This window comes from Fonsecaea nubica, assembly GCF_001646965.1.
Source record: "Fonsecaea nubica strain CBS 269.64 chromosome Unknown Scaff84, whole genome shotgun sequence".
NCBI classification, from domain to species: domain Eukaryota; kingdom Fungi; phylum Ascomycota; class Eurotiomycetes; order Chaetothyriales; family Herpotrichiellaceae; genus Fonsecaea; species Fonsecaea nubica.
Window position 1 is genome coordinate 37,743 of NW_019173757.1, and position 19,828 is coordinate 57,570.

At 52.4% G+C, this 19,828-nt stretch overlaps 8 protein-coding genes across 8 annotated transcripts; 4 read left to right on the forward strand and 4 right to left on the reverse strand.

Moving 5' to 3' along the window:
- Positions 1-1,198: 1,198 nt before the first annotated feature.
- Positions 1,199-2,269, forward strand: AYO20_09287 (hypothetical protein; the record flags this gene model as incomplete). The annotated part of the gene is made up of 4 exons (XM_022647558.1): positions 1,199-1,269; positions 1,321-1,440; positions 1,512-1,759; positions 1,842-2,269. The coding sequence occupies 4 exons, from the start codon at positions 1,199-1,201 to the stop codon at positions 2,267-2,269; spliced, it is 867 nt and encodes a 288-aa protein (XP_022496447.1).
- A 1,902-nt stretch (positions 2,270-4,171) lies between these two features.
- On the forward strand, positions 4,172-4,847 carry AYO20_09288 (hypothetical protein; the record flags this gene model as incomplete). The annotated part of the gene is made up of 2 exons (XM_022647559.1): positions 4,172-4,373; positions 4,702-4,847. The coding sequence occupies 2 exons, from the start codon at positions 4,172-4,174 to the stop codon at positions 4,845-4,847; spliced, it is 348 nt and encodes a 115-aa protein (XP_022496448.1).
- A 965-nt stretch (positions 4,848-5,812) lies between these two features.
- On the reverse strand, positions 5,813-7,350 carry AYO20_09289 (hypothetical protein; the record flags this gene model as incomplete). The annotated part of the gene is made up of 4 exons (XM_022647560.1): positions 5,813-6,083; positions 6,177-6,658; positions 6,764-7,076; positions 7,268-7,350. 4 exons carry the CDS (start codon positions 7,348-7,350, stop codon positions 5,813-5,815), a joined length of 1,149 nt encoding a protein of 382 aa, XP_022496449.1.
- A 599-nt stretch (positions 7,351-7,949) lies between these two features.
- Positions 7,950-9,889, reverse strand: AYO20_09290 (hypothetical protein; the record flags this gene model as incomplete). Its single annotated transcript, XM_022647561.1, has 2 exons — positions 7,950-9,232; positions 9,286-9,889. The coding sequence occupies 2 exons, from the start codon at positions 9,887-9,889 to the stop codon at positions 7,950-7,952; spliced, it is 1,887 nt and encodes a 628-aa protein (XP_022496450.1).
- Positions 9,890-11,987: 2,098 nt separating this feature from the next.
- On the forward strand, positions 11,988-12,584 carry AYO20_09291 (hypothetical protein; the record flags this gene model as incomplete). Its single annotated transcript, XM_022647562.1, has 3 exons — positions 11,988-12,192; positions 12,300-12,371; positions 12,439-12,584. The coding sequence occupies 3 exons, from the start codon at positions 11,988-11,990 to the stop codon at positions 12,582-12,584; spliced, it is 423 nt and encodes a 140-aa protein (XP_022496451.1).
- Positions 12,585-13,255: 671 nt separating this feature from the next.
- AYO20_09292 (hypothetical protein) lies at positions 13,256-15,666 on the reverse strand (the record flags this gene model as incomplete). The annotated part of the gene is made up of 8 exons (XM_022647563.1): positions 13,256-14,298; positions 14,369-14,524; positions 14,580-14,724; positions 14,774-14,905; positions 14,961-15,288; positions 15,353-15,410; positions 15,461-15,526; positions 15,594-15,666. 8 exons carry the CDS (start codon positions 15,664-15,666, stop codon positions 13,256-13,258), a joined length of 2,001 nt encoding a protein of 666 aa, XP_022496452.1.
- Positions 15,667-16,416: 750 nt separating this feature from the next.
- AYO20_09293 (hypothetical protein) lies at positions 16,417-18,024 on the forward strand (the record flags this gene model as incomplete). Its single annotated transcript, XM_022647564.1, has 1 exon — positions 16,417-18,024. One exon carries the CDS (start codon positions 16,417-16,419, stop codon positions 18,022-18,024), a length of 1,608 nt encoding a protein of 535 aa, XP_022496453.1.
- A 449-nt stretch (positions 18,025-18,473) lies between these two features.
- Positions 18,474-18,827, reverse strand: AYO20_09294 (hypothetical protein; the record flags this gene model as incomplete). The annotated part of the gene is made up of 1 exon (XM_022647565.1): positions 18,474-18,827. The coding sequence occupies one exon, from the start codon at positions 18,825-18,827 to the stop codon at positions 18,474-18,476; it is 354 nt and encodes a 117-aa protein (XP_022496454.1).
- Between the last annotated feature and the right edge of the window lie 1,001 nt (positions 18,828-19,828).

Consider the following 19,828-nt stretch of genomic DNA (forward strand, 5'->3'; position numbering starts at 1 on the left):
ACAGACGGCAGAGAACCTAGATAGCACAATACACGCATAGGCTTTAGAGCAAAAAAGGCTACATACACAATTTCAATGTCTGCAAGACCCTGAAACTTTTCTTGTCTGGTTCATTTGGCCATATCTCGAATGTGTAGCAAGGAGGTCAGGCAAGTTTTGCGTGGTGTTCGTCGTGCCATGTACATCGGAATGTATTCCTGGAATCTCAATTATTTATATACATAGAAGAGAGGGGAGAGAGAGACGAGGCCCATCACATGTAGAGAGACCCAAAAAAAAAACAGTTTTTTTTTAGTCTCTTGGATAGAAGGACCTTTTTCTACATTTGTCCTCCGGCGCTCTCGTCCAATATCACTCTTACGTTCTTACATCAGCTCTGGAGGCACTCAGCGAGTAGTGGCGCTGGGGAGACAGCCAGTCGTCACAGTGTCACATTGTCACAAGTCATAATGTCGAGTTCCCCATCATTATAGAACCAGAATTTTACTCGTACAGTAGTTTACAGAGATTCAGTGTTTACAGACCTTTTACCAGATGAGGGCTGAGGGATGTTCCTAGGGGGGGAGTCGTGGCGGCGGGTGAACACCGAGGACGACGCCCGCTGGGAGAGAATATACTGTACACAATTACTCTACTCGCCGGACTTATGTACTTACGAGTAGAGTAGCCCATCCCATATTTAAATAATTAGTCACTCCTTTCTCCCAGAATTGACATCCCCGTTTTCTTTGAATGTCTCGCCAGTGATGTTGTGGGATTGGTCATGGTAAGGCAAGGTGTCTATCTGGCCTGTTCGGCCTGTCTGGCCTGGACTGTATCTGGATTTGGCTCTGGTTCAGGGCAAGGGTCAGCTCGCTCGCTGGCTGAAGGAGGGCATCTTTTGGACACACCATTCACTCACTCACACAATCACACACACCATATTCGGGCTGGCGGCTCAATAAATAGATGATAGGTGGATGGATGGATGATTGTGGATTCAATCGTCCAAGGAAAAGAGCAAAAAGAGAAACATTGAAGAAAAGGACCGGCACCAGTGCACCATGAATGCGGCGCGTAAGAGACATTAAAGGCTATATAATATATTGTAGCTAACCGCTTGGATGATGGAGGCAATATGATCAGTGAACCTGTAGCTTTCTTCCAGTGCGGTGGTATTGCCTAGCAAGCCCCTTGATTCATCAGAAGTATCGTCGACATGGCCAACGACACCGACACCGACCAAGGTGACGAGTACTTTTTCTCTCGAACTTTTCTGTCCTCTGCGCGGTATGTTGCTCGCCATCGATGGACTAGTCGTTGTCCCTGACGAATATCAAGACTCACGTCGCAGCACTTTGTGTGGACTGCCAAAGCGGGATTCTTGCTGCATCCCGCAGTCGAAAAGAGGCTGTCGGAAATAAAGACACCGGAAATTGTGGACGTTGCAGCGGGTAATGCGTATGTCCTCCTCAAGTAGACGCCCCAAAAAAAACATGGGGTGATTGACAAGAGAATATGGGAAAAAACAGGATTGTGGCACTCACTCTAGCCCACGACCATCCCAAGAGCACGGTCGTCGCTCTCGATATATCGGCCGGCCAATATCCTCACCCCTGGAACCGTCCAGCAAACACTGATTTCGGGGTGTGGAACTTCTTCGACCCTGTTCCCGAACAGTACCGTGAGAGATTCGACGTCGTCTACATCCGGGCGGTTTCGACGATATTGCACGGTCGAGAAAAGGCAAAGGTGGTGGAAAAGCTGATCAGGATGCTGAGTGAGTCGCGAGACCTGGTTCACCTTCTCCCCTTTCCCCCTGTTGAACAAAAACTAACCACGAACAAACCGTCGTCATCCAGAGCCCGGAGGATACCTTCAATGGCACGAATGCTGCTCGACCGCGATGGGGGTTTTGGATGAGCAATCGCCCCTAACTCCCTTACCAGGCATGCCCGACTATTTCCAGACGATTGAAAAATACGTGGGTGGATTCAACTCGGCGGAGCATTACGGCGATCTCGACAAGGTGTTTGCGGACAATGGTCTGGTCGACGTGGACAGGAGGGTCTCCCCAGTCCTCCCTCACTTGCTCAAGCATGAAACGGACCTGGTAGTCATGTCAATGAACGAAGTCTTTGCGACTCTGCGCCGGCGCCCTGGACAGTCGGCCGAGGCTACGCGGGAGCTGGAAGAGGCTCTGGTGAAGATGTCGGCCGCCGTGGCCAGCGGGAAGTGTTTTGTCTACCTGATGGCAGTCGTCGTGGGGCGGAAACCTGGCGGGCAATGAATGATATGCACTTGCGATGATGTCTCTTGCGTATTGCGGATACCAAAAGGTTGATCGACGTCCATCTCGAGTCAGTAATAGTCAACTCTGGTGGGCCGATCGACTTGTCCTAGGAAGCTGGACTCAAGAACTGGACGGGGCGTCTTCAATAGACATGTAAACCATTCAACAAAAGCTGCAAAGTCGCGCAGCAGCTTTGATTCGTCCTCCCCTTGACCCAGACCAAGACCCAGAGTTGAGCTCGCATGGCCACTTGTGAATGGCCAGGGACTACTCCCAAAATTGGACAAGTCAGTAACCCTGCTTCGTGGAGAGAATACTAATCAAAGAAGCAAAACCATTTCCAGAGTGTATAAAAACCACAGTGGGATGTCGTCTGTAAATCATCGATCCAGAACTTCGCCCCCTTCTCCGACATCATTTGATGCCTCTCCACAAAGTGACAGTTCTTTTCATCCCGTGAAGCCCGAGAACTAGCCAGAGGTCGGCGACTTGATAAAAAATGACAGCTTCGGGGAAAGGGGAGAGGATTGATATTTGAGATACACAATCGCGCGCAAGCTTCCTGTGGAGGGTGGGAGGGTCTCTAGGATTTCAAATGACAGCTAAAACAGACACAGTGACCATGGATGGTGGTGTTTGTGGCAATATTTCGGCTGTCAGACACAAAAGCAATTTTCGTCTTATCCTTCGACTCACCGCCGACTCTCCGTCAAGAAGCGCAAAGGATGAAAATCGGCTGCCCGCTCTGAAAGAAGAAGGTCCGAGAACGACAAGAAGCGAGCAGCTAAAGGTCACGGAACGGATAGCTACCACCAGCTACTCTGTTACTCTCCTTACACACCGTCAGCACCTTTCCTGACTGGGCCCGTTGCCGCGCTACCCATTCCACATTCCAAATCATTTCCTTCTTCGAAGCACCCGAAGTTCCTGCGCCGTATTCCCCCTCTTTGCCCCTCAACCACTAGAAGGGCGCGGACGGCCTCTCCCAAAGGCCTAGGCTGATCCTAGCAAAAAGAATCTGTCACGAATGACGTCCACCCACAGCGAACAGCCCGGGTTTACCCCCACCATTCTTCTGAAAACTACCCGGCGTCAATCCACGGCACCCTCCGTTTTGCTCGCTCGGAAGAAGCTTATTCAGATGGGCCTCTGGAAAGAGACAGGTGGGAGGACAATCCGACAGAAGAATACAGTTTATGCATGGTAAGCAAGTGTCCGGGAAGCATGGGAACTGCTGACTACGGCGAGGAACGAGGGAATGGTTCTTGTGACGATTGTGTTCCATCTGTAATAGGCAAGTTGAAGATGGGCTGGCAATGAACCCTGAGGTCCGACAGCTTCGACTCGATTCTCTGTTGTGCTGGGGACTGGCCGGCGAACCTTCCCAAGATACAACAGCTGGGCTCCACGAAAGGAGCTCTGCTCAAAGACAACAGGCCATCCCTGTCTACCCATCGACCGCGGGGGAGGAAGATGATCAGCAGTTCTGCGCGTATGCAGCTGCTATCTGTCACTCTGCCTTGAGCCCCTCCCATTTCTGACGTGGACCGCCATATGACGAAACGGCACCGTCAGGGGCACCAAGGGGAAAGGATCAATAGGCGGGACAAGCATGATAGCCAAATGTAGCTGCCTGTGGGCCGCTGAACCCCTCCAATGGTAATGGTCGGGCTGCCCTCGCCCAGAGCATTCCAAATACCTATTCCACAAGCACCCTATCTTGACCTCATCTCTGAGCTTGGAAGCTGTTGAGAGATATATAAAGGTTCCCTCGACGTCGGAAACTCGAAGATTCTACTCCTCCATCATCTGAAACAGCAACCAACACCTCTTTCAACGCTCGCCAGAACTCGAATTCAATCTTCCAGCTCACATCTCGTCTCCAACCATCATTCCACCATGCCTGAATATAAGGGAGTCTGCCACTGCGGTGCCATCGAGTGGACCGCTGAAATCCCAGAGGAGAAGCACATTCTCTGCCACTGCGGCGCTTGCAAGTTGATGGGCGGCGGCGAATTCACCTTGAACCAAATCATTCCCAAATCCAACTTCCACCTGACCAAGGGCGATTTGAAGGTCTATTCCTACAAGGGTGACTCGGGTACGTTTTTCCTTACAACCTTTTGGTGGCCTGTTCTCCCCAGTGGGGGTGATGGAAGATCGAAATCCTTCTAGACCAATTCGCTGACCTTTACTCGTGGCACATAAACAGGTAACTCGGTCGATTGTTACATGTGTCCCAACTGCGGATGCTCCCCGTACCACCACCAGCGTGTGATGGGTAAGTTTGCGGAACCACCTCCCCCAAAACTGTCTGGCTATCCAGGACCAATTTCTCTGTGAAACTGGACCGACATAGCTACTATCTCCGCCCTACCAGCTATGCCTTCTTATTCCATGTCCTATTGCTGACACGGCACGCGCGACAGGTGATGACAAGATCGTCATCCGAACGGGTCTATTGAAGGGCACCGACAAATGGGGCAAACCCGCCGCCGAGATCTACGACAAGGATCGGGCCTCATGGCTCCCTCAGACCGCCGATGCCAGCTTCCCCGTGGTCCCTCCCTCGTAGGAGGTTGTCAGTGATATCCTTTCGATCTCTTGACCCCGACATTGCCACGAATCTTCCCCGTGTAGCGACAGGAGCCGCCTTGTTCTCGGAGAGCCGGTAGAATGTGCTCTTGGGGATGTGGAATTGTTTTGGTGAAGTTGGGAGACGACTGGAAATTTCTATTCTACATGGGAACGATGCCGGTGTGGCTGGAGATGTCTCGATTGGGTGGGCAGATGAAAAAGGAAAGGAAGGGAAAGTAAAAAATGGGAAATGGGCGGGGAGATGATATCGACGGTGACTTAATCGGGGCAATTGAGCAATTGAGCAAGCAAGTTGATCAACACTCTATCACACCATCACCTACTTTATCACCTTCTTGGTATTCACCACATATCTATCTATATTACCAAACACATTATCAGACGGATATCGGATATCATATGATATATTGAATGAGAAGTATGCAGTACCTTGGAATTCCACTCTCCTCTACTCTACACATCCGAATCAAATCGAGCATGGCGGAGTTGGATCTAGACTTGGATCTAGACATAGTCTTGGACTTGTAGTATGTACGTATTTACGGTGGCTAGCTCGCTACGCACGTATATATACCGAGTATGTATATACACGCCCACAGTCCACATACATTCACACATGTGTATACGTGTATACGTATATACGTGCATAGATGTACATTTCCTAGCTAGCTAGGTAGGTAGGCAGGTAGGTAGGTCGCTCTACCTTCTCTCCTACCCTCACCTCTCCTCATCTCATTTCACGTTGCCTCGACTCTTCTCTCTTTTCTTTCCTTTCTTTGCTCGCTTCTCTTCTCGCTTCATTCGACATCCCCCCTCTTCCGCATTCTGCTTTAGTTTTCACATTCAGCCCCTTTTTCCTTACCTTACGTATAAATAAAACAAAAGCCGTGATAAACTCATCATTTACAATGTACGCGGTGTTAATTGTATCCAACCCACAAATCAATCGACGTCCGGGACGGGCAGACCCTGCACGATCTTGACCCGCCGGCCCAGTTTCTCCAGCGCGCGCCTCGAGTTCTCGGCCCGCAAGTCCGCGCTCTCCTTGTCCGTGACCAGCACAAAGTCGTGTCTCAGGAGCGCCGTGCCTTCCTTGACGCCGTATTTCTGGGCCGTCTCGGCGTCGCATTTGCCGAGTTCGACGATGAGCGAGTTCTTCACGCCAAAGACCGCGTCCGAGGTCTCGTACGGGTCGTCTTTTAGGTACAGGGCTCTAGAGAAAAGAAAGGTCGTGAAGTCAGCAACATGAATCTCCTCACCTACCGAGACCTGTGGTAGGGATAGGGGTTGGTATTAATAAACTCACGTTATCAGATGATCAAACCCTTCCTTCTCAAACATGAAGTGCATATGCGACGGCCGCATGGGGTGTCGACCCAACTTCTTCAACAGCTGGCCCACAGGTCCGTCATGCGGGATCGGATACGGCACCGGCACGATGGCATTGAACCAGAATGCCCCCTGGGCATCACTGATCATGATACATCGCCCGTCGGGCCCGTCTCGGTCGGCGTGCTGCACGTCGTAGTGTCCTGACGAGTCTGTCTCCCAGATGTCAATCTTGACTCCCTCGATCGGGTTCCCCGACACATCTTTGACCGTGCATATCGCGAGCAAGGGTTCGCCGTTGGTGTCGTGCGACATGAGACTCCCGTGCTCCAGGGTTTCGGCTTCGTGTGTGTGGAAGGGTCCGAGGACGGTGCCCTCTGTGGAACCTTTGGGTTTGGGGTGGTCGATACTGTCGACAAGCAAAGAGAGGCCCAGGATATCGGAGAGGAGGATGAATTCCTACAATGCCCACCAACAGATTAAGTCAATGATCACGATTCTCGGCCAGATTTTGAGGCGTTGCAAGCTGAAAAGGGAGAACCAGGGTTCTGAGTAGGAACATACCTGCCTCACATCGGTGCAGATGTGACCTGTCTTGGTGAGGAACTGGATCCCCGCCATCCACTCCTGCGTACTCAACCGAGTCTCACGGGCAAAGTCATGCAGGTGCACCACCAGCCGTTCGAGGATGTATCTGAACCGCGGGTCCGGATTGGCCGAGTTGATCAGGTTGACATTCTCGGTGATGTTGTCGATTGTCAAGTCCTTCAACGGCGGGATCGTGACTTGGGAGGGATCCATTGGATCGGTCGTCTCTAGGGAGGTAAGTCTTTCGTCGGGAGCAGACTGTCTATGGAGCGCAGGGAGGAAGGCGTCACTGTTGAGCAAAAAGTCACAACAACAAGACAAAGGCTGGAAGATTGAACAAGACCACCAACACAGCAGAGCCCAGGCCAGTGTTATAAAATAAGCGATAATCCTCTCTCTCTTCTGTCCTTTCCACCCCCGGTATCGTGGGGTAATCGCTGGAGGGGGGAGGATCCGAAGACTTGGTAACTAACTGCTCACGACTTCAGGAACCACAAAGGGCGAAAGTGAGCAATGACGAGCCTCTGCAGGAAACCTCTCGTGTACGGGTATAACAAAGCCATCTTTGCTTATGCGGCAATTGGTCAGTTGGTCAGTTGGCCAGTGGTCAGTGGTCAGAGAACAGCGAGAAAAGGTGATGGTGGAGCAGCTTGTATCATCCGACGGCGAAATGCATCGGCAAAGGGACAAACTTCCCCACCATCCACCATTGAGGGGCAGTTGCTTCTGGACATACGAAAAAAAGCGGCTTTTAACGGCATCTGTCTGGCCCCGTCGCCGTGTCTCTGTCACCACTGTCTACATATCCACCATTTCTGTACTAAAGGATGACAAAATCCCCTCGTACATTCCCGGTCAGTTCCAGTCAGTGCCATCGTACACAAGCCCCCAGCTGTGGAATCTATTCCGTCAGAATGCCTCATGCCTCCCCCCAAAACATCAAATGCTCTATTGCAATAATACAAACCAACGCTCGATGCTGAATGAAACTGTTCAATCCACAGTATGATGACCTATGCTCCTGACAGATCCATGCCATCTCCTCATACCAATAATACTGCCAATTTGCTTGAGCATTTTTTTTCCCTTCCACAAGCACCACTCACCTCCTTGAACCCAGATCAACGCCGTTCATGCTGATTCAACCTCTTTTGCAGCACTCCTAGCGATGTCCGCCTTGAGACGCGCTTCGGTAGACTTGTGCTGCTAGTGCCTGCAATCGATCGCCTTCGTCGTCATCATCATGGTCGTCTATTCGTCCCTTCTCTCGTGGCGAGAATGTCGCAAGGTAAGAACTTCGTGCGGTGGGCGAGCGTTCGGCTGCAGCATCTTGCAATTGTTGGATCAGCGGCGGTGGCCGGACGTCAAATCGTCCCGTCGAACTGCTCGAGGGGGCCGTCTCAAGCTGCGCAGTCGACTCTGCTGGTAGCTCCCGTGACCCACTGTCCTTTGGATTCAAACCCCTTTCACCTGCCAGATCTAGCGAGGCTCGGGCAATGGTCGCAGACCTCTGCATGTCGTCTGTCTGGCGACCGCCCTCGACGCCGGATCCCGCCGAGAGAGGCGGTGGACTCTCCTTGCCCAACTCTTCTCCTGCTGTTTCCCTGTCGGGCGAAGCGGACCCCGGTGCCGTCAGCTGTAATTCTTCCTCTTTGACCTCCTTCCACGAGCATTTGGCATGCTTTTTAGTACATCCCATGCACGCTGTGAGGTTCTTCAGACAGTCCATGTGTAGTCTCCGACATCGATCGCACGGAGGAATCACCCGGTCACCCTTCCACATGTTGTCCATTCGTCGCACCATCTCTGCCTTGAATGGTCCACCGTCATCCCTGTCCAGCGTGATTGGCTTCATATGAGGCATCAAAGAAGCCGGCGTATTCGGGATGGCCACCGACGATATGCTTGCCGCTGCTAGTTCGATTGAACGGGAACGTGGTTTCTCCGCAGAGGACGCGTTCATCGCCTGTGTTCGACTAGTGCCAGCTCCTAGAGAAGAACGACGAACAGTATCTTCGGTCAAGCCAGCTTCTCGTTCGCTTGGTGTCAAGAAATTCTTTATCATCTCGGTACGCTGGACCGGGGAAGCATCCTTAATCGACTTGCCATTGATGATGGTGACATTTCCCGCGTTTGACGAGCCATACGTCTCCTCGCCAGCACTTCGTAGAAGGTCGTTGGAGGAAGATCCACGCCGCAGATCTGATTCAGCAGCTGTAGACTGTCTCAGGTTGACCGCGGTAAATCCGACCGGAGGCGATTGAGAGACCTCGATACTCCTTACTGCGCGGGCGCTGCCGACCCCGTTTGTGTCCATGGGCGAACCGGGGGCAGCTTCGGTTCTTGTGGCATGTCTTTTGGCCTCGGCTTCCTGGTCGCGTCTGCTCAATATGGCTGTGCGCCGACCTTTCATCTTGTGGATCAGTTGTCGCGCTCGGCCAGACACTGCTCGAGGTTAGCTTGGATAGGTAGGGACCTATGAGGTATTGGCGACATACCTTGATCTGCAAGCTGAATGACCTGACCGAGATTGCGGTCCAGGAGGTCCATGACGCCTAATTCCTTCTCTTCGTCTTCCAGAATGGGCTGCGGGGGAATCAATTTCTGAGGCATGCCACTGGCGATGAGGACGAAATCCTCCTCCGAGATCTCAACCCGACACTGCTTGGTGTAGAACTGGCAGACCCGCACTCCATTGCGAGTTCTTTCCAGGTTGAATTGCTTGGGATTGTTCTGGGCAAACTCGACCACGTCCAACCAGGTCACATGGGCATCCTTTGCGTGAGATTTGAGAATCTTGGGCGGCCCGTCAAACATTTTCTCAAACCGCTTAACCAGGATGGGGCCGACAGGACAAGCTCCCAAATTACCTGCCATGCTCTCGTGGCGTTGTATGACCCCATCGTATTCCCCCAGCAGGCGAGCTATCTCGGGAAGCTTGTCATTGACTGTGACGAGGGGGATAGTATCCTTGTGTTGCCGGACAAGGTAGTTGATTTGCAAGTGGTTCGCAGCAGTCCGCGGGACCTTTGCTGCTGGGAGGGGTTGAGGCTCCGTTGGGGAGCGAGGTCGCTTGAGAGACGAAGATTGCTCGGAATTCATTGTCACGGACGATGGACGTTCCATTGCTTTGGCATAGAGGATGGAGGGAGGGAGCCCGAGTCACCTTGGTGTGCTCGGGCTGCGCGTGCTTAGCTAAGAAGCTCTCGGGAAGTGAAGTCGAGAAAAGGCGCGGGCGGAGAATCGTGGAGGGGTTGCGGGATCAGCCTCGAATAGTTTGGCCCAAGCTGGGCAAAAGCTATTCTTGAAGCTGCAGCGCCGTGAGCGGAGGAGAAACCCAGGTCGTAGTCAAAGATGGTAGCAAGAAGTAAGTGCGAGAGGAGGAGAGGTAGGTGGGAGGAAAGGGTAGCAGAAGTGAATGGGAGGGAAAGCTGCGGCACGTGGCTTGGGCCTGGTCTGAGAGGTTGTAGTGTGAAATGCGAACCCAGGAATACGTCCGGGAGGACACAGGAAAAGGCTACGGCCAATGGGGCGAAAACTAGGTGCCAAACAACAACAAAGAGGTGAAGACGGAGCAAGGGGAAGCAAAAAAGAAAGAGAATGTGCGGGTGTCAGAAGAGAGGGAAGGAGATGGAGAGGAGAGGAATAGTACCAGCTCGCCAGGTATCCAAGGTGCAAGGTGGAAACGGCGAGGAGGGCGGCCGAGGGCGGCGAAGGAGCGGGTTCGATGGATGGTCGTTGGATGGTTGGATGGGGGAAGGGGGGAGAGGTACGGAGCACGGGTTGCGGCGACCAACCAAGTTTTCCAAGAGGCCCTTCCGGCCCATCAGCTGCCAACAACAGCCTAGGCAATAGATAATTAATAAGGGAGTCTGAGGGAGTCGTTGGGCGTACGCGGGGCTTATCACTTCCCCTCTCCGAGCGGCACCCATGGCCGAGAGCTTAGGGCGACTGTGGGCAACTAAGGCACCGCACCTGGCTCACTGCCACCAACGACCACCTCATTTAATTATTGTTTATTGCGCGGTGGCTGATGGGAGGGGAAAAGGGACGCGTGGACGTCGAAGAGAAATACAGCAGAGACCAGCAGGGCGCTACTGGGACTGGAACCAGAACTAGACCTCTGTACCGAGCAGGAATTGTAGACAGCCTCGGATCGAGATGGCCATTTGCGCTTATACGATTGTGCTGCCGTGCCTGCACTTTGCTCGGAAGCTAGAGGAGGAGGGGAGGAGAAAGCTACGGTCATGTTCGGGGATGAAGTGTTCCTTCCAACAACTTCCAGGTGGTTATTTGGTGTGGTAGGCGTAGGTAGGCATGGTGGCCTGGCATTAGTGGGTGCGCGCGGGGTTCGTCCCCCCAGGCCCTAGGCTGGGCGGGAATGGGAGTCTCGGGTGAGCCAAAGTGCCAGAGGGCAAAGAGCGCAGAGATCAAAGCACAGTTGTCCGCCTTTTGACTGGTGGGGGAAATCCAACCACACCTGCACCTTTCTTCCTCTGCAGCCATTCACTTCTATCTCATTCCTCGATTCGTGTCGATTCCTCCTCCTGTCCTCCGATATCTTGTCTGCCTCTCCCTTGTGCCCTGCACCATCATCGCTGCCCCCGTTATCACGAGCTCACAAGCACGGAAAGGAGCAATGTGACAAGGGGTCCAAGGGAGGGTGAGGTGGAGGCAAGATCCGTGCGCAAGCCCGAGGGCGGCGCTCCGCCCAATTGGCAATAACCATTCCGCATGCTCTGACGGTGGCTTCGGCGGAAATCGTGGCGCACCATTCACATCTCGCCCTTTGTTCCTTCATCTTCTTCCCCCGACATAGCCCCCCGTCTCTCTCGTTTGGCACTTGCTGACCCTTGACTTGCAAGCTCTACCTCTACCAGGACCTCGTACACGTCACTCCACCCATTGATTTTTCCAAGGCTGGCCTTCGGCTTTAACGACAATCCAAATCACCGATTGCCCCCTTCCCCGACAACCAGACCAGGGCTTCAGGCACACAAACCACCAGCTTGTCCCAACTTGGTTCTGAATCACGCCCCAAGATTCCCCTCCCTCACCCACACACAAGCCAATTTTGCGCACTAGACTCTTTACGGCTAGGGGAGTCATTTTCCGCCCTTCACTGTCAACCTCTTGCGGAAAAGACACAAATTTCCCTGTGTTACCAACAAAACCACCCTTCAATTCTCAGGTAAGGAAAATGTCCGAGCGAGGCCATTTTCGTGGAGGTGGCCGGGGAGGGGGCGGAAGAGGGGGCGGAGGTGGTAGGGGCGGTCGTGGTGGTACCGGCGCATCTTCGCAGCAGTCCAATCAACCACACGAAAAGCCCAAGAAGGAAAACATCCTGGACCTCAGCAAATACGTCGAGAAGCAGATCAATGTCAAGTTCAATGGTGGACGAGAAAGTATGTCCTCTCTTTGTGTCCCGAAAATCTCTGGCTGGACCTCAAAGGGAAAGCAAAACGCCAGCAAAAATTTCCTGCACTAACTCGTCTTTGTCATTTTTTACCAGTTGTCGGCACACTCAAAGGCTACGACCAATTAATGAATCTGGTGTTGGATGATGTCAAAGAAACCATGAGAGGTGAGTTCTTTCCTCTTCCCAGCGTACTTACCGCACGTCCGATGGCAAAAGGCTTTGCAGTTAACAGTTCCCGCAATGGCAGATGACGAGGGCAACGAGACAACCAGACCACTGGGCCTGGTTGTCGCCCGCGGCACGCTGCTCGTCCTGATCTCTCCGGTCGACGGGAGTGAAGAGATTGAGAATCCTTTCCAACAACCGCCAGAAGAGTGATTGATTGCAAGAGCCACAACACTCAGCCTTTTGCCAACCTCAAAACTCAAAGTCTAGAGCGAGAGAGAGAGACAGGCGAACACCATCCTGCGACGATTCCTCAGCACAGAGATTTAGCGCCCAGCCTGACGTTACCCGGATCATCAATTGCATTCATTGATCGACTGCTCGACGAGGCCACGTCACGCGCGAAAGGTCTCCAACGCCAGACCCCAGTGTATCATTGCTTCTGCTCCAAAATCGTGCATCCAACATCTGGGTGTCGCAGGTCGTTCCCCGACCTGCTTCACGACATGATCTGTTCGGGAGCGGTGGAAGATCTCCATCCACGGGGCTCAACAGCAGAGTTACAAACAGAGATTTACGATTTTTTGTTTCTTGTTTTCTAAACTTCACTACCAATCTTCCTACACTCCGGCTGTTCTCTCCCAAGATCATAGTCATGTCGCCCCATTTCAAAATTCCATCATATCGTCTGCAATGAGTATTGGTCCTTTGGCGCTCTTCCTAAAACAGATCTCCTTTCTGTTCCCCTTGGCAGATCGGTAGTTGTCCAAGCAAAGGTCCCTCTGTTTCTCTATCACTTGTTGCATTCCAGGTGCTGAAGATTATTTTCTTGGACGGGTTAGATTCCATCAATCCCTCTTTCCAGGCCGTCCTGCTCAGTTTACCTACCTCAAAGGTCCTCCTCTCTTCCCAACTAATTCCTGAAATGCACTTTCTACCCCCTTTTTTAGCTCGCGGTAGCTCACCACAAACACGCTCTGTTCGTCCCGGCTCACGAGCATGATCTTCTCCTCCGTACCCGCGTCTAATTTGTTGAGACACATCAGGACATGGCCGAGATCCACGACGGGTCGGTTTTGTGCATCAACCTGGTGAAAGACGTAGTCACGGAACAACTTGAGGAAATAGCGTTCCCCATTCTCGCTCCACGACTGGTCATGATTGTATTCAGGGCGTTCAGTGATGAAGTTGATTTTGGCCATAAGGCGCACCAGGCGCGCATTCTCCACCTCGCGCGACAATTCAGAATATAGAGCATCATCGCTGTGAAGGGCCGCATTGAAAGCGGTGATCATCTGGTTTGCGATAAGAGTGACGAATCCATCTATGGTTTTCTCCGAGTTCTGCATTGCAGAGTATAACCACACCACGGCGTTTTGAAGTTCGGGCTTGTAACACCGTTTGAAAGTGTCCATGCTGCGAGCAAAATTCTGACCCACATCCAGGGATCCTGAGCCAACGGCAAGGACAACCAGGGCAAAATTGACGAGATCCTGTCGTTGGACCTGAGCGAGAGGTGTGTGGGTATTGGCGTCATACTGCACCACATCCAGAATGCCGCAGCCGTTCAGACGGATGCGATTCTTTCCTGTTACAAGGATTTTGCTGGGGTCGAGGATTCGAGCGGCTAAGCCAGAGTTGTGGATGGTTTTCAGAGCAGAAGCTATTTGCACGACGTAAGACCACAAGGCAGGCTCCGTGGCTTGGTCTTTGTTAGAACGAGCGGGACGAGGATTGTATGAATGTCCAAGGTGATGGTGTTCCAAAAGGGTTTTGGACAGAGGATGATATTCCGTGGCGATAAAGAGGGATGAGTCGCCGAAGCCGCGGTTTGTAAAGACGTCGACAATCCGGACAATGTTAGCGCTGATTATATTTTTCCAAGCTTGTCCGGCGCGGATTGCGTGCTCGTTTGTTAAGCGGAAGCCTGCACGTGAAAGCGTGAGCTTCTGAAGACCGCAACGAGGTTGATGGAGTGGTATAGTTCAAGGTCATACCTTCAATTCTGCGGAGGGCAAAAAAGTGCCCATTGGCGCTGGATTGGGCTTTATACACCCAAGATGTATAACCTCCAAATATGGTTGAACTTTTGTGGGCTGTATCAAGAGGGACAAGAGAGTGATAACTCTCAATGTGACTTGGTAGCTGCGAATCTGGAGCGCAAAATCAGCACCGCACCACCCTATCTTATGAACCAGCGACGCATACTGGGTAATATCTGGAGGGCTGCCGCAGACTTCTTCTGAATTTCCTCTCGGAGATCGTTGGGGATGAAAAGGTCATGCACTGTGCGCTGGTAGGGAGTGAGGACCGCGTTATAGTGGCCAATAGGCGCATACTGGTGGTATTGTACCTAGCAGGTGATTAGCATCATCATCACAGCCTCTGTTTGAGATGCGTACCGGCTGCTGAAAACCGGGGGTGTTTTGATAGAAAGCCGTTCCATTTATACTGTGATCGAGATATGGGTTCGGGGTATGGCTCGTTTGAAACGTCTCAAAAGCATGAGAGACAGGAATCTCGCTTTCAGTGGTCTAGACGGTACCTATAAGCATCGGACGGAAGCACCTCTGCTCTGAGAGAACTCACTAGAGACGGTTCTTGAGTTCGTCGGGGCACAAATTCTTGGACGTCAGGCAGCGCCCAGTCCGGGGTTTTGGCATCTTGTCGAAGAGGAGTAGCGTTCGACGATCCTGGCATAAGTTGTAAGCCACCGGCGTCGTCTGAGTCCGAGACGCTGGACATCTGCTCACGGGAGATGATGGCCTTGGGCATGAACGGGGCAGCACTTGCTGCCTTTGGAGATATGCCAGTCGTTGGCTTCTTGATAGCAGTGGCTGCAGCTGCGGTGCCATTGGGAGACAAGAAAGAGGGTGTGAAACTCGGCGAGTCGACGTTGAGCGTCTTTTTCGACTGACTATTTCCTCCGTCTCAGCTAAACAGTGCCTCAGTTTAGGCAGGGCAAGACCGTTGAGTCGTACCTATCACTTTGTCCTCCATCAGAGGCAGGCTTCTCTACGGTGTGGTTGAAGGCACATCCTGCAGCAGCAAGTTAGTCTTATGTGCAACACCTGCTATTCCCAGTGTACCTTTGTCCTCGTAGCGGCACTTCCCGTATATCGTAACATTGCGACATAGAGTGTCTTTCGCATTTTCTGTCCAGATACAGCTCAGCGCTCCATATCTTCCCTTCAACGAGCCTCAAAGAAGCATCCAACATACCCCGGCCTTTGAGTCTAGGGGACGAAGCTGCCTGTTTTGTATCTTCCGCATTATTTTTGATCACTGTGGCCATAATCGTTTATTGACTGCGCCTGAGCATGCTGCTCCATCAGTCTTTGGGAGGGCAGGCTTGGAGTTTTCGGTAAGGATCAAGGCATTTCCTGGGCTCGCCAGTGCCGAGCTTGGAGAGAGACACGGTTTCGAGGCTGTGCGCAGGCTAGATGTCCGGGGCTGATCCTGTGACTGTTGAGGCGTGAGCGAGGGTAATGTACATGACGACTGAGATATCCAAAATTAAGAAATAGTAGCGATGAAACGAAGATAATGGCGCAGTCGCCAGCCAGTAAATGCAATGAAACGAAAATATGACCAGGATTCTGAGCGCAGCCGCGCTCTGTATGGAATGCGGTTTGTCGAGTCAAGTCCCGCAGAGAGTAAGTGATACGAGGTGGGAGATGGGAGGTGGTCGGCGGGATTGTCGAGGCAACATAAGGGTCCAAGGTCCAACCAGCGGATTACATACATCCATCCGCCTTTCCACTCCGCGGCTTCGCGTGCACACGTTCCCTATACCACACAAACGCAGCCATCAGCACAAGAGCTTCTAGCCATCGGCCGGTACGATCTAGCCTTTCCTACACAACACATCTATACAACTGGCGTGGTTTGAATATAGTGGGCCCCCGCAACTCACCCTAGGCAGGGCTCCATAGGTGAAGCTAAGGCTTGAAGAGAAGGGAAAGAAGCATAGTTGACCATGTCTGTTCGATCGAAGCGATAACCCCTCGATTATATCCCTGTCTCTCGGTCTCGATTCGAAAAGATGTCGACCCCCGACATCTCCCAACTAACTGCGTCCCAACAAGAAGCTCTACAAACCTACACCTCCGTTACCGATCAAGACCCCATTGCCGCAATCCCGCTCCTACGACGATGCGAATGGAACGTACAAATTGCTGTGGCCCGCTTCTTTGATGGTGAACCTGCAAGCGACCCTCTCGCCGAGGCACAAGCACAACTACCTCCTGCCTCTGCCCGCCAAACTACAAATTTGCAGTATGAGTCGCTTCTAGCAGCATCACAAACCTCTCCCAGACCTCCCCGGGCAAGCCCCGGGGACATAGTGGCACGAGTTGACACGAGCGGCACAGTCAACGAACCGGTATATCGTCCTTCGACATTATTCTCCATCATATTTACTCCTGTGAATATCCTGTACAGAGTATTTACAACCGTGTTGTCGCCGTTTGGATTCCTCGTTCCCACGTTTCTCTCCCGCCTTTTTCATCGCCTTCTCTACCAATCCCAGTCGCAGTCACGCACCCAGAGGCGGGCTCTACCACCAGCTGAAAATGCAAGGAGATTCATACGAGAATTCAGTGAAGAATATGGCACCGAGAGTCAGGATGGAGAATCATCTGCGCCGCTTCTCCCATTCACCGAATCCGGGTTCAACTTAGCCCTCGACACCGCCAAAAAGGACCTCAAATTCATGCTTGTGGTCCTTCTCTCGCGCAGCCATGATGACAATAATACCTGGGTCCGAGAGACCCTACTATCCCAACAGTTTAAATCATTCCTCGACTCTCATCGGTCTGACTTGATACTTTGGGGTGGAGATGTACGGGATTCGGAAGCCTACCAAGTATCTGCGAGTCTTCAGTGTACCAAGTTCCCGTTCGCGGCACTCATATGTCAGGGTTCGGAGCCAGGATCGGGTGCACCATCCGGAGCGATGACAGTTGTCATGCGTGCTGTTGGACCAATATCAGCACCGGAATTGGTTGCAAAGTTGGCCACGGCGATGACGACCCACCAGACGCAACTTACTGCGGCGAGAGCTCAGCAGGCAGAACGCCAGGCAACCCAGAATCTACGTAGGGAGCAGGACTCGGCTTACGAGAGATCATTGGCGCAAGATCGTGAGAGGGCTCGTCGGAGACGGGAAGAGGAGGAAGCGGCAAGAAGAGCAGAATTGGAAGCCCAAGAACAGGCAAGACTGGCAGAGAAGAAGAAGAGAGACAGAGAGCAGTGGAAGAGATGGCGTGCCCGTTCACTTCCGGAAGAACCGGATGCAGAGATCAAAGATGCCATTCGAGTGAGTATCCGCTTGCCTTCTGGCGAACGAGTCATCCGAAGATTTCAAACAGATGCTGAGATAGAAGAACTGTATGCCTTTGTGGAATGTTACGAGGTCATCAAATCCAAACATTCGGAAAAACAAAGGGAGGAAGAGGAGGAGGAGGAGGATGCGGAGGAGCCAGAGGGGTATGAGCATGAATACAAGTTTCGACTGGTGTCGCCCATGCCCAGAATAGTGTATGATTTGGAAAAGGGAGGTTCGATAGGCACAAGGGTGGGAAAGGGCGCAAACCTGCTCGTGGAACCTATTGATGAGGATGAGGAGGACGAAAATGAGGACGAGGATTGATAGAAGCCGATTGCGTGGTTTGCTTGAGATAGATCTGGCTGGCACTAGGGGGATTTTGGAGAAAGGCGCACACCCTTTGCAGCCACGGTAGAAGGGTGAAACGAATGGATGTATTGTAGCATGGTGAGGACATCAATAGCACTCGCAGGTCATGTTATACCCACGCGAGTATTTCCTGATCCGCGTATGCTCATGGTATCTCATTGATGTCAGTCCATCGTGGACAACGTGTGGGCCTCCTCAACATATCATGTCTAGCCAGGGGAAGAGGGAGACTCCTGGATGTCCATGGTAATGCAGGTAACTCCAGCACCTCCTCCTCCTCCCCCTCCTTCCCTGACGGTACGAACCAAAAGCCTTGCTTCTCATCTCATCCACACCAACAGCAAGAAGGTCAGGGCCTTTTGCGAACCTACATCATCCTTTTCCCCCCTCTCTTCTCTCTGTTCTCATCTCGAAAGTAGCCTCGCAACAGCAGCCACAGCCAGCACAACCAGCGCCACATCGCCTTTGTACTGTTTCCCGGCGTGGACCTGCATGGCCAGCCCGGCCGTGAAGAACAACAGGCTGAGTGACGCGGCGAGGAGTTTCACAGCGCGCACACCGAACAGAAGAGTGAACCCGACGAGGGTGTCGATGACGGGCGTCACCGTCGCGGCTGCAGAGCCGTCGTCTGGCAAGTGGTATTCCTGGAAGGCGTACCATATCGGCGTGTACGCGCCATGGGTGAAGCGGGAAAAGGCGCCGAGGAGGACGACGGACGCGAGAACGTAGACCGGGACGGTTTTGAGGGCTGTAGACATTGATCAGCGCGCTTTTTTGGGGGGGGAGTATTCAGCAGAATTTGGGCCGCGAAGAGATCGGGATGCGAGAGTGGTGGGTGCGTTAGAGGGACGCTTTGTCCAGTTCGAACTCGCGTGCTTGCTTCACAGGATGTTTGGTGACTGCGCAGCCTGCGTTCAACTGGTGCGTCCTTGTGCGCATTTGCTCCGCAGTAGCAGAGTCTCCTATTATTCTAGACATATTTCTGCGGCTATTGATCCGCCCCGCCTGTCAACCAAGTCAGTTCACATTAGTTTTCTCACTTGAAGGTCGGTCAATGGTAAAGTAAAGGGGACAAGGAAGATCAACCGCGGATTCCCATGTCCGTGATTGCAGGGGTCCGAGTTCCATGTGCTGTGAGCCCACCATGCTGATCTTTTACTGCACCATAATCTGTTGATTTCCGACACTTCGGCGGATATATAGATCGAGTGCTGAAAGATTTTCCTCCCAGCCTCACCCCACCGCCAAATTCAAACATTAGGTTCTGGGGATGAAGGTTTTGAGCTACAGCACCCCTGACTGAAGATGTCTGTCAAGTAAGACTTATCATGAAATAAGCGCCGTCTATACCAACTTACAAACCTCAGAAAGAACTACTCCCATAGTTGTAATTGCTCGTAGGCCTGGAAATATATGCAGCATCCTAGAAACCGCAGTGCCAGGTCCACAAATATTATACCAACATCAAAAGGCGGGTATTCAATAGACCTTCTCCTGCTCCGTGAAGGGCTCTGGGAGTCTTTTTCAATCTGACAGATTGATAGTTTGCAGACGGCGGAGCCGCATATCAGTCCAGCATGCTTCTACCAGTCTGCCCTTCCTGGAACGGCCCGCGAGTCATCTTCACTGATCGTCAGGGCGCAGGGTGAAATATGACAAAGTGGCTCGGAAAGAACCGTCGGTGTAGATGTATGGTCTCGGAGGACATTTCTGTCATGACTTTTGGCATCGGGAAGAAGGATCGGTACCTGCTTTTCCT